The sequence below is a fragment of the Microtus oregoni genome, unplaced genomic scaffold (genome assembly GCF_018167655.1).
Source record: "Microtus oregoni isolate MIOR12 unplaced genomic scaffold, Mior012 000028F_ref0000031, whole genome shotgun sequence".
In the NCBI taxonomy this organism is placed as follows: domain Eukaryota; kingdom Metazoa; phylum Chordata; class Mammalia; order Rodentia; family Cricetidae; genus Microtus; species Microtus oregoni.
Genome location: NW_024543087.1, coordinates 2934372 through 2947669, shown reverse-complemented (window position 1 = coordinate 2947669; position 13298 = coordinate 2934372). Strand labels below are relative to the sequence as shown.

Below are 13298 nucleotides of genomic sequence, written 5' to 3'. Positions count from 1 at the left end.
CATAAAATAAGTAGATTAAAAATTAAGGAAAGAATTTTGAGTCTTAGAACTGTTGTGGGATCCAGTGAGGCAGTAGTGCAGGTGCACACAGTGGCATTCTCTAAACGCTTGTACACAGTGGCGTTCCATAAACACTTGCTCACAGCGATGTTCCATAAATGCTTGCACACAGTGGCATTCCATAAGTGCTTGCACACAGTGGTGTTCCATAAACACTTGTACACAGCGGTGTTCTATAAACTCTTGCACACAGCAATGTTCCATAAACACTTGCACACAGTGGCATTCCATAAATGCTTGCACACAGTGGCATTACATAAATGCTTGCCACTGTTGTCACTGACCTTATTCTGGAAAGTATAGTTGGTCCTCTGTTGAATTCCTTCAGGCCCCATGAGATTCAGACAGTGTGAAGATAGAATGGATAGAAAAGGAAACCATCACAATTCTGGAAGAAAATATTTCTGAATATTTTAATACTCTTAAGATGGGGAATCTGGAGCAGAACTATGAGGGAAGTAAGTGGGGGCTGGGGATGCCCAGCATGCAGGGACCCCGAATCCCACCCCCAGTAACACAGGCAGGAAAACTGATCAATGTGAGCGTGCAGAGTTAAGCTTCACCACAGTGGTGTTTATTGTTCCTGAAGAATGTGTGCAGTCTACAGATTGGACACTCGGATTTACAGGAGTCATACGACATGGTAGCCAGAATGCATACAGATAGGGTAGGCAGCCTTCTCTTGGAGCTGCAGCGGTTCCGGACACACACACAGATAGCAGGGTCACAGGAAGGCAGGTCTTCCAAAAGTCAATGGCCAGTCCACACCAGGCACCTCTCTTCAAGTAGAGCCCCAAGGGACCGGGCTTCCTTTAAATGTCTTTTAGATAGCAGCTATGTTAGCACAGGCTTGCCATCTCAGCAGGCAGAGACAGGAGTCTCGGGAGGTCACGGCTGCCTAGCATACATGATATCTTATGTAAAAACAGAACCGTACAGGGACTGGGAGTGGTGACCCACGTTGATAATCTCAGCTGTGTAAAAGGGCAAGGTGGGACTATCCAGAATTCCAAGTTGTCCTTGGGCGTGTAGCTGTTCCAGGACCCAGGGCGGCCTGGGAGGTCCCAGCTGCCTTGTCACATGTGGGTCTCGTGGGCCCAGTGCTGCGCCGGTCCCCTCCTCGGTGGGAGGGAAGCTGGGATGAGTCTGTGAAGGGTCTAGAACTGGAAGGAAGGACGTGAGGTCCTTGGCTTCGTGATTCTGTCTCATGACAGAGAATGAGGATGTGGAAGGGAATGGATGGGCACCGATGCAGACATCAAGAGCAGGGCCAGAAGTGTGAATGAAGCCCTTGTCTGCATTACTGATATTAAAGTGCAGAGAGATGACAAGTAGATCGATGATAGTGTGATGGATTGACTGATCGGTAGATAATACACGGATAGATGATGGTATGCTGGATTGACTGATTGGTTGTTAGACAATAGATGGATAGATGATGGTGTGTTAGATTGACTGATCGGTGGATACTAGATGATACCCCAGCAGGACCAAGACTGCAGAAGAACCCTAGCGTCTTGGGCCGATGCACCTGCCAACTCCACTGCCTCAGTCTTTGTCTCTCCCAATTCTGTGACCAAAGTACGAGTCACTTACAATATAATCTAATAAAATAACTGTTGTTGGTGCTGCGGGTCAAACTGTGCCCCCAGTTAGATGGATGGATGGACGGACGGACAGACAGATAAATAGATGGATAAATAGATAATGGGTAGATAGAGAGACAGGCAGGCAGATAAAAAGCGTGGCTACTCAGCATGGTGGCACATGTCTGTAATTCCAGCACTTAGGAGGTAGAGGCAGGAGGATCTCTGTGAGTTCAAGGAGTCAGTCTACATATTGAGTTCCAAGCCAGCCAGGGCTTCATAGTAAGACCACGTCTCAAAATAGACAGACAGCAAACTGGCAGCTCTGTTGGGAAATGTGCTCTGGGAAGTCCTGCTGCAGGCTGCTGTCAAACCTGTCTGGGCAGCAGCCGAGATTCCCCTCTCCCTCAGGCATTGCTCTTAGGGACTGTGGACTCTGTTGGTGGTGGTGTGCGTTCTCGGCAGGTGATTTCGCAGTGCAGCCCAGCCCAGAAAGGAAAGCAGAGGGATGGGATGCATTCGCTGCTTACAGCATGTCTGTGCTTTCTGGCCACTTAGTGAAGGGTTCCTACTGCTGAGCTCATCTCTTTGTTTCGTGACACTTGACCCCAGTATCCCTGGCTTTCAAGCCATCTTCCCATACATAGCTCAGGAGTCACCAGTGAGCGTCCTTTCCAGGGAGACAGGGTGGTACACAGGTGGTGTAGACTTAGCAGCCTTCTGCCTCAGCTTCCCAAGTGCTGGAACTCCAGATGTATACCCTCCACCCAGCCAGCAATGCATTCAAAATTCTTATGATGATTCCCAGGACCACTCTTAGTCCTGCATAATTAAACCAAAAAACGTGAGAGAAATGTCCTCAAGATTTTGCAGAATTCTTCAGAACCTTAACTTAGTGTAGAGCAGTTTTTATATTTAATACGACAGCCCACTTCACAAGCATGCAGCCCGTGGCTGGAGTGTGTGCTCGCCCAGCACACGGAAGTAGCTGGGGTCAGTGTCTCGCATGAACCAGACGTGATGACCCATACCTGCTATCCCAGCATGCCACGGTAGCAGCAGGAGTTCATGATCAGCTTTGGCTGCATTGGGAATTCAAGTCTAGCCACACAGACTCACACACATGTGCCAAATGTCCCTTTGTTTATAATGCACATAATCACCTGTGGATCATCTGACTTCTCCTTCCTGAGCCTTCGGATGCCCTCCTTCACGAGGGCTCCCGCAGCATCGCCTCTGCCTGCTGCTCTCTGAAGTGAGCCACCTTCTCTTCTTTTAAAAATGAATTTATTATACATGCGTACACTTGTGTATGTACTGTGTATTTCTTGGGTCTATGCATGTGTGCATGTGCAGATGTGTGCGTGCCTGTGAGTGGAGGCCAGAGGACACTGCAGGCAGCCAGGCTTCTTCCGCAGTGTGGGTCTGGGGATTGAGTTCAGGCGACAGGCTTGGCAGCAAGTGCATTTGCCTTCCCCGGGCACCCCCAGCCCAGCTCCTCACCTGGCCGGTGACCAGAGCCTCTCCATCCTGTACCTGGTGGACAGTAGAAGGGATACCCTCTTTCATAAGGGACTCCGCCCTCGGCCTCGGGGAGCAAAGGTTGAGTAATCCTAGCAGACCGGTGTCCTGTCCGTGTTTCCACACTTCCTGGTAGCTGGGGACAGGAGGTTCCCGGCTGGTGGCACTGAAGGCCCAGCATGAGGCCACCGCTGAGCTTGCTCTGCGTGTAGCTCCATCTGTCTGGCATAAGCCAAGGTGCGTTCCTGTGAGTTCTGTGAGCTGTTCAGGCAGATTTGTCGAACCCACAAAGTGGACTGTGGGGACCCAGGTTCACAGGCTCTCGGCCAGAAGCACAGGTAGGACTCGGGGGTTGCTGGTTTCTGGAGTTGAGGGGGCTTTTTGGGGACCAAGCCTGTGGTCTGTGGGATCTAACATCGTCTATAGGCAGTGGAAACCTGAACTTAATCCAGGGACAGGGTGATGTGGGCTGAGGCTTGCTTGCTTGTAGTGTGGGGGGAGACCCTGCTTGCCTGGGTCAGAAGGGGCTCTTGTGGGCCGGGGTGGGGGGGTGCCAGTGAGCAGAGCTGTTTCCGTATCGTGGAGTCACCTTTAGCTTTGATTTCAGATTCTCTCATAATTGGACAGAGCTAGGTTCCCTCGACCAAACCAGACCCATATAGCTTAACTGGGTCTGATATGCTTATCACGAGCCCACCTGTCTTGAGTGTAGACCGCAGTGAAGATGTTAAGTAGATTATACACTGTGCTGTCAAAGCCATTGTTATCTCGCACTTCCATGGCCAGTGTGTAACTTCTTCAAGCCCTCCCCGCTCCTGTGTGTGTGTGTGCACTGTTGCGGGGGAAAGGGGGAAGAAGAGAGGGTTACGGTGTGTATTTGTGTATGTATGATGTAGTGTATATTTGTGTGTATTTGCATGTTTGTGTGTGTGGGCACACGTGTGTATAGGTGCTCTTGCTCATATGTCCACGTTCATGTGGAGGCCCAAGGCTGATGTAAGGAATCGTCCTCTGTTGCTCTTCCGAAACCTTCTTTATTGAGGCAGGTCTCTCAGTCAAGCCCAGAGCTCACTGATACGGCTAGTCTTACTAGCCAACTTGCTCTGGGGTCCCCTGTCTTCTTTTTGCCCCTGAGCGTGAGGTCTCCCCATCCCTTATCTGCCATTGTATTCTAGCTATTCTATTTGTATGTATAGTGTCTCATTATCATCTTTGAACAAGTTTTTTTTTTTTTTTTTTACAAATTGTGTTAAGATACACACAACATTTGTCAATGAACACTTTTAAAGAATATCATTCTTTACTACCCCCCTCCCTCGCCTTAAACTGGCAGTTCTGAGGATTAAACCTAAGGCCTCATGGATGCTAGGCAAACACTCTACCATTGAGCTACAGCCTCAACCCTTAATTCTATGCCGTTAGTGCCTTTAAAATGCTGCACACCCACCACTGCCCGGTTGCTGGACATTTTCATCACCCATAACCAGCCATGCATCACCTCTCACCTAGCGACAGGATGGCATCCAGGGAAATGTATCAATAGCCGGTTGCATCGATGCATGGGCATTTCCAGGGCATGCTTGCCCACACTGAGGCAGCCACGTCACCAGCATGAGACCATCTGCTTTGCTCTGGGCATTTTGGAGGAGGCTTTCAGCAGGTCCCTCCTCCTTCCCTTTGCTCTGCTCTTCCTGCATGCTCTGTTGCAAACAAATTAGCATGCGCTGTGCCACACTCAGTTGCCCAAGGTCGACCTTTAGCCTCACACTGGAGAACCTTTTTCTAAGTGTGACTGAGTGGGTGGACTGATGGTCTCAGCTCAGTCACTTGGCAGAGGTACGTATCTTAGGCCTCCTGAGTGAGGGCCTGTATGTGTGTGTGCGTGTGCATGCTCGTGTGTGCATCTCTGTGTGTTGTGTGTGTGTGTGTTGGAGGTGGTGGGCAGATCCGCACACCTGAACTGAGGCCACTGTTGTTTTGGACACTGAGTTCTTCGGGTGCTTATGCTGCAGCCGTTGTAGAGAATTCTCCAGCGCCATCTGTTTACCTACAGCCTAGCTCTGTTGGCCTTTACTTTTGGTTTCCTACACGTCTGTCTGTCCTGTGATCTGGAGACTCTTCTGGGTACTGAGAGCATGGAGTGCCTCAGATCCAGAGTCCTGCCTTCTGTGGTAGCTGCTCGGTCCACAGCTCGCCCAGCACCCTGGGGCTCTGAGGCCTCACTCCCCCCTCTGTCCACTCTTGTTGTCTAGCCTACATCGCATGCTTCTGAGTCTCCCGCACTCTCGGAGGTCCATTAGCGCCCGTGCTGTGCGCTCTGGCCACGGTTCCAGCAGAGCCTTGCAGACGCCACTCAGACGGTGCAGGAGCCTGTGTCTGGAAGGCTGTGTGTGCTCAAAGCCTGTGTTTGGCCACCGTTTTGCTGTGTGGTAGCACAGCCTTTCTGGGCTGTTTTCTGTTATGGACTGAAGTGATGAAACAGCAGATGGCTCTGATAGCCTCTGTAATCTGTGGCGTCACCACGTCTGTGCTATAGAAGATACATGCCAGTGGCCTCAATGTGTGATCCCAGGATCCCAGAGTCAGGCTCGGGGGATGGTGTGTTCCAGGCTAACCTGTGCTTTGTTACATAAGGAGGTCTGTCTTCACAACAGGCAAAAATAAACGATTGAGACAGAGTTCCCCACAGAAGCTTAGGCAACTTTCCAGAGGATTTCGAGATAAGAATGTTCTAGGTCATCACACACCGATTGCAAAGTCACAGCAGTTCCTGCGCTGCAGGGTCGTGTGTGTCTTTGGGTCTGCATCCTTCATCCTGTCCAGGTCTGTGCAGGGATGAGGGACCCAGTGGGGCCGGTCACAGTCGCTGCCTAGAGTGATAGACCACAGAGAGGGCTGCTGCCTCTAGTCAGCTCCTCCTGGGACTGGACTTGGGTCCAGTGTGGCCAAAGGGAAATTTGGTGGATAAGCAGTGGAGTGGGGAGGGACTGGGAGGAAAGGCCGGGACAGACAGGAGCCTCCAGTTTGGTCCTGTTTGATGGGTGGCTCTTTTCTGGGCCCTTGCTTGTCTCCGTTAGTGTAGCCATCACGTGCTCCCAATGCCTGCAGCGTCATGCAGGGTGGCAGCTCCCGCGTCTGGACTGGTCTCATTTGGCCCTTGGGGACTTCAATGTGTAAATTAGTCTAGCACTTAGAAATCAAGGGACGTGAGGGCTGGCGAGCTGGCGAGCTGGGCACCCACCTGACACGAAGCCTAAGGACAAGTTCGATCGCCATAACCCCTGTGCACTGTGGCATGTATGTGATTATATTTATTTTGTATAAAAACTCAGATCCCGAGTCTCAGCAGAAGTCAGCAGTGGCTGCCCCAGAGGGCGCTCTGTAAGACTGTGGCCTTTCTGGAGCTGCTCAGAGGGGTTTCTGGTGGACAGAGAGCAACTTCCTCATGCTGCTGTTCTGCAGATAGGGAAACTGAGTCCGGATAGATGAAGATGAAGCTTGGATGGGGTTACAAGGCACAGTGTGGACAGAACAGGGCTGGAGCCGCGTTCCCCAGACAGGTTTACCCACGTCTACAGGATTCCCCTGTACTCCCAGAGCCCCTTCTCAGTCTTCCCACCTCCACCCACCAGCTTTGTCCTTACAGTCTAGGGTCTGGACAGCTCTAGTTGGGGTTTGTGTCACCTGTACCTCTCCAGTGTAATGGTCTGCACAAAATTGAGGCACCGAAAGTGGGCGCAAACACATGGCATCGCCTGCCTGAGGCTGCCTTAACTTGTTTAGTGAGATCATCTCCAGTTGCAGTTTCCTGCAGATGGTACGACGTCATCCTCCCTTATGGCTGTGCAGAGAAAGCGCACTTTCCGTGTCCAGTACTCTGATGCTGGGCAGCTGGACTGGTCCCCTGTCTCAGCTATTGTGAATGGTGCCTCAGTTGACCCTGGTGTGCAAGGGTCTCTGGGGTGTTCTGACCTGAACACCCAGGAGTGGTCGAAGCTGGTCGTATGATTGGGGTGTGTTTGTGGCCCCCAGACTGTATTCTTGAAGCCTTGTTCAGGGTGGGTGTGTGTGCTCAGGGTGTGTATGCGCGCTCAGTGTGTGTGTGTGTGTGTGTGTGTGTGTGTGTGTGACCTCCAGACTGTATTCTTGAAGCCCTGCCATAGGCTGGCTGTCCAGCAGGTGGCAGTGTGGTATTGACTTCCTCCCCTTTGTTCTCCCTGACTTCTTCCTGCTCTCCTGACTTCCTGTTTTGCCTTCTTTTTATCCCTTCCTTCCCTGATGTTTCCCCATGTATACAGATCTGTGGAGTGGTCAGAAGTGTTTGTGTACCTTGCCCCCTGACAGCTGTGCAGCTAGTGTCCCGATCTCAGCCCAGAAACCCTCAGTTCCTGCCTGGCACAGAAGGAACAGGCCCCAAACCCTGGGGATGCATCCCTTCTCCTCCTGGGGGAGGCCACCCTTGGGACGCATCCCTTCTTTTGGGGGAGGTCACTCTGGGGACGCATCCCTTCTCCTCCTGGGGTGGCCACCTCAGAGCAGTTAGTGATGTGCTTCACAGAGAAGGAGCGCCCCCTCCTGGGGAGTCTGACTTTTGCTTTGTTTTCTTTTGTTTTTGAGATGGGGTTTCTATGTGTAACAGGCCTGGCTGTTTTGAAACTCACAGTGATCCATCTGCCTCTGTCTCCCAAGTACTGGGATTAAAGGTGTGTGCCACCACTGCCCAGATATGAGAACCTGACTTCCAAGTTTCTCTGAGTTTTAAATTTGAATGCTAATTTAGAACCATGGTCCCTGCTGTAAGAGAGATGAGAGGCACCTGGTAGGTCACCTCAGCACAGAGCAAATCCCTGGTTGGAGGGGCTCCCTGAACCCCCTGTGGGGTGTAAATCCAGTCAGTTCCTGGGAATAGAGAGACCCACCTCTGTAGACTCAGATCCCTGGGGTGCCCTGCACACACACCCCTCTCTCTCTCTCTCTCTCTCTCTCTCTCTCTCTCTCTCTCTCTCTCTCGGCAGCTCTGAGGGGTGCCTTTATCTTTGAAGGTGGTCACTCTGGGCCTTAGGGTTGGGGACTCCCTAAGGATCATGGGAGTAGATGTCCATTGCAGACACAATGTCAGCATTTCCCTAAGATTCAGGGCACTTCCACTGCCCTGTGACACTTTTTTTTGTCCTAGAGAGAGAGCTGGGAACCTCTTCAGCGGGTGGCTGCATCTCCTGCATGTTGGAGCTGGCGCTTCATCCTGGGCCGACTGGTGGGCGATGAGGCCTGCCCCACCAGCCGCCTTGGGTTCTCTTTGTTTATCTGAATACTTCCTAGCCCTTTCAGTTTTAAAGTGATGTCCTCTGGGCCTGGTTTGAGATTGGGCTGTGACTTGAGCCCTTTTCCCTGAACAGCTTTTGGCTAATGGGGGAGGGGATACAGAGAAAGCCCTACCTGGAATTGTATAATTGTGTGTGTGCTGAGTACTGTGGGAGCCTGGGGGAATCGGTCAGGCAGGACTTCGCAAGTATAAGCTGACATTTGAGTGACATTTAGGGTACAGTCGTATGGGCAGTGAACATTCTAGAGGTGTCTAAAATAGCCGATTAAAAAAAAATGTGCGAGCCGGGTGGTGGTGGCGCACGCCTTTAATCCCAGCACTCGGGAGGCAGAGGCAGAGGCAGAGGCAGGCAGATCTCTGGGAGTTCGAGGCCAGCCTGGTCTACAAGAGCTAGTTCCAGGACAGGAACCAAAAGCTACGGAGAAACCCTGTCTCGAAAAATCAAAAAAAAAAAAAATGTGTGTGCGTGTGTGTGTATGTGTGTGTGTTTGTGTGTTGGGGTGGGGAGCCCTGAAGAATGACAAGAGGTTGGCGTGTCTCATCTGAGAAAGCAGGGACTGAGCTGGGAAGGGTGGTTCAGGCTTGGGCTCAGCTGCTTGCTTGGAAGCAGAGCTGTTCGTGGATCGTGTCTCATAAGGGAGTCCGTCATGTGCTTCTCTTAAGTCCACATGGAAGGTGCCACGTGAGCTCTTCTCGCCCTGTCCAGGCACGCAGGGCAGCTGTGACCATGCCCTTGGCATTGCCTGTGCCGCTAAAGATGGCTAGCGCCTGCAGCTGAACAGATGACAAGGACATAGCTTGGGAGTCTTGTCCATGTGCCTAACAATCCTTGGCCCACGGTGGAGCCCTCTACCCATCTCTTGGTGTGATGTCATGGGAAATCCCAGGTTTCATGCGCGTGCTTCCAGAGGTGGGCAGTGGTGGCAGAACGATCTCCTGTTAGCTGCTGAGGCTTCTGGACTGGACGTCACCTGCTTAGTCTCCTGACCTTGACTCCCAAGGTCATCCATGCTCCTGGGAATCTCAGCTTCCTCACCCATGACGCTTGTCCTCACTATCCAGGTGGGACAGTCTGCACGCACCTGGCCGTGGGTGTCGAGTGTTCACAACACTCCTGTGGGTACTTTCTGTGTCCCTTCATGCATGTATAGGTGCATGCGTGTGTGAAAATGTGTGTAGAGACCAGAGAAGATCCCTGGGTGTCATTCCTTGGACACCATCGCCCTATTTGTTGAGGCAGGTTCTCTTAGTGGTCTAGAGCAGGCCAGGCTGACCGGCCAGCAAACCTCAAGGACACGCCTGTTTCTGCCTCCCCCGTGCTGGAATCACAAGTGTGTACCCCTATACCCAACTTTCTTATATGTTTTCCGTCCATTGAACTGGGGTCTCCTCATGCATGCATGGCCGTCACTTTGCTGACGGAGCCGTCTCCTCCAGTCTCAGGCCTCGTGTGCCTTCTCCAGCCAGCCAGCACACCCGTGTCCATTTCCATAGTGTCCCCCAGAGCCTTTGACCCCGAGGGCAAGGGGAACTCTCTGGCTGCCCCCGCATGACACTTCTGTGTCCTCATTTTCTGTGTTTTGAAGGCAACTGAAACCTTGCTTGTGTCTAGATGGTTGGCCACATTGCAGAAAGAGCAAATGCCCGATGCTGGCCCAGTCCCGGAAGGACAGACAGACCAAGTCCCGCTGACTAAGCAGCTGACAGCTCAGTGTCGTGTTATTCTGAGAAGGGATTTCCACTCCCCACTCACCCCTGGCTCTTTCTCCTTCCCCACTGTCAATCGTGGAGACACCAAAGAATGGCAGCTTGCTGTGGGTGATCTTGTGGGAATGTGGTCCCCTGCCCGCCCTCCTGCACACAGACTGCCCGCCCTCCTGCACACAGACTGCACCCTCCTGCACACAGACTGCCCGCCCTCCTGCACACAGACTGCCCTTGCCTTTTTTGTGGCAGCTGTGCAGAGCTGGTCTGATCAGAACTCTGCTTAGCCGGAAGATGCCACTGACTGGCAGCAGCTGTCTTGATCCCAGGTCCCCTTCCTCATAGGTGTTCATGCAGTAGCTGAGCGGAGTCTCCCAGAGCCCTCGCACCATCGTGAGAAGAGGAGGCCCTCACTGTGGGCTGTTGTGGATGATGTTTTCCTGGGAGCTGAGAAAGAAGGGAGGGTCCTTGTCCTGAGGACAGTGGGCTGTCGCTCTCTGAGGGCAGTCACAGCTTCTGTTCTTGACAGACCTTCCTAACCCCAGCCTTCCTTTGGGACATGGCAGGTCTGGTCTCGGCTTTGCAAGCTGAGATGCGGGATATGCTGGGCGAGACCTTCCCATGTTCGGCAGAGAAGCCTTGCACCCAGATGTGGACATCCCCACTGCAGGGCTGAATCTCAGCCCTCAAGCACCATAACAACGCCATGGCCTTACTTTTCAGTCATTAACTCTGAGTACTTCGAGAAGCCACGCTGGCTCCCTGCCTGGGAGTGTTCTACAGTGAGACTTTACAACTCTTGGGTGGAATCTTGGGTGGGTGTGCGTAGCTGGTTCCTGCTCAGAGTGGCAGTGTTTTCTTAAATGATTTCATACCTTTTGAGAATGGTGTAGGACCACCTTATCAGGTGCAGAGGAGCAGGATTTGGATTCGCCCGTCCTGGCTGTACAGGCACCTGCCTCCCACCAATATCAGTCTTCTGCCTTCCTACCTTGGCTCCTCCGGGGAGGAGGGGAGGCCCTGCTCTATCTGCTCTTCTCATGTGGGTCTCCAGCAAAGCCCTGCCCTAGGCCCTCCCTCCCCTTCCTGCCACTGGTGCATCTCCTGGGAGTGTGGTCTGGACCTTGCTGGTCCGCTTTGACTCGACTCCCCCATCTGGGAGTGTGGTCTGGACCTGGCTGGTCCGCTTTGACTGGACTCCCCCATCTGTGAGTGTGGTCTGGACCTGGCTGGTCCGCTTTGACTGGACTCCCCCATCTGTGAGTGTGGTCTGGACCTGGCTGGTCCACTTTGATTGGACCCTCCCTGTCTTCCCTGTTTCAGCGTCTCCACTTCCCCATGTGGCAGGTGGTTCCATTTTCCAGAGTGTTTTCTCACTCCTGCCCTTCCACCTGTAGCGCTTTGGAAGGTGAACGGGCCTCCAAGTGTTTGCTTATGTCTGGTTGGTTTTTCCCAGCTGAAGACTGATTGTTAGTGTAAAACCCCGAGGTCGTCTCCCTCTCTATCCAGCTAGGTAGACACAGACAAGACCCCTGCTGTAGCCCTGGCAGGTTACTTTTGGAGGCTCCCTGCTAAGTGGGCCGAGCTCACTGCTGATGCCAGAATTCCGTCCTTGTGTGTAAGCGTGGGGTAGAAAAGTCTGCAGGGTGCTATGGTCTGTGTCCTCATTCCGTGTGTCACAGCCTGAGCTGCTGTTTAACTAATTAAAGACTACTTGAGTGGGCTGTGTGGGAGGTTTACCGTCATTTGACTGTATTTAGAATCACCGTGGAAACACACCTCCAGGTGTGTCTGTGAGGGTGTTTCCAGAGAGGTCTCACGGAAGGGGGAAAACCAGCGCTGGATGTAGGCTGCAACAGTCCATTCACTGGGGACCAGCTCTGGGTGTGAGCGGCACCCGTCCGTCGGCTGGAGACCAGCCCTGGATGTGGGTGACCAGAGTCCATGAGCTGGACTCCTCAGCTGAGTGAAAAGCAGCAAGTGAGCCTCGCTCCAGTGTTCCTGTCCTCTGCCTCCTGACTGGGGCTGCAGTGCCGCCAGCCACACTGTGCTCCTGCCACTACTGCGTCCCCTCAGACTGTGAACTAAGTAAACCTTTCTCCTTAGCTTGGCTCTTATCCAGTACTGGTCACAGCCGCAGGAAATGTACCCCCCGTACTATTCTAGGCTACACTCCCATCTGAGCACAGTGACCTGGAGCTGGGGGGCCCAGGGACGAGTCGAGGACACCTGTGTGAAAGAGTGTCTTCCCGTAGCCAGGTGAGTTGTGTGCTGCAGCCCTCAGAAGATAGCATTACCAACAGAGCCACAGTTCTGACAAGGCGGCGCTGTGGATGTAGGACGGAGTTATGTTCCAGCTGTGCCTGGGAGGAGCCATGGGAGGAGCACAGCTGTAGTGAGGACAGCATGTGATGGTTGTGCGAGCCTGTGTCTCCTGGCTCTGCTATTCAGGACATAGACGGGCAGATGGGTGGATGGGTGGGTGGGTGGATCAATAAGTCTCTGCCAGGCATGGTGGCGCACGCCTTTAATCCCAGCACTCAGGAGGCAGAGGCAGTCAGATTTCTGAGAGTTTGAGGCCAGCCTGGTCTACAGAGTGAGTTCCAGGACAACCAGAGCTACACAGAGAAACCCTGTCTCAAAATCAAGACAAAACAAAAATACTAGTTTTTGTTGACTCATAATAAATATGCATGTTTATGGGCACAGTGTCACAGTTTAGTATATGCATGTAGTGTACAGTGGTCCAGCCACACTGTTGGTTTATCCATCATTTTAAATATGCGCCTTTTATTTCATGGTATTGGGATCCTTCAAAATTCTCTTTACTGGTTATTTGGAAATGTACACTTAGTGGCTGTCAGTCATAGTCACCATATGTACCGGACAGTTTTCTGTCTACTCGACACAAGCTAAAGTCATCTGAGAGGAAACCTCGATTAGGAAAATGCCTCCAGAGATCAAGCTGTAGGCAGGCCTGTAGAGCATTTCCTTTAGTGATTGGTGGGAGGGAGCATCCACTGTGCGTGGGGTCATCCCTGGGCAGGTGGTCTTGGGTTCTACAGAAAGCAGGCTGAGCAAAGCAGGGAAGGAATTCAGTAAGC

At 52.4% G+C, this 13298-nt stretch overlaps 1 protein-coding gene across 5 annotated transcripts in view; it reads left to right on the top strand.

Annotated features, from left to right (window-relative positions):
- Positions 1-13298, top strand: part of Trak1 (trafficking kinesin protein 1) — a 114474-nt gene that overhangs the window by 21310 nt on the left and 79866 nt on the right. For 2 of the 5 annotated variants that reach the window (XM_041677375.1, XM_041677372.1), the window contains exon 1: positions 4866-5003. The exons of 2 other annotated variants lie outside the window; for them this stretch is intronic. In XM_041677375.1, the coding sequence (XP_041533309.1) occupies positions 4976-5003 (28 nt within the window). In that variant the 5' untranslated portion in view covers positions 4866-4975. Of the gene's footprint in view, positions 1-4865; positions 5004-13298 lie in introns of those variants that run through there. One more of the 5 variants, XM_041677377.1, reaches the window with a different exon arrangement.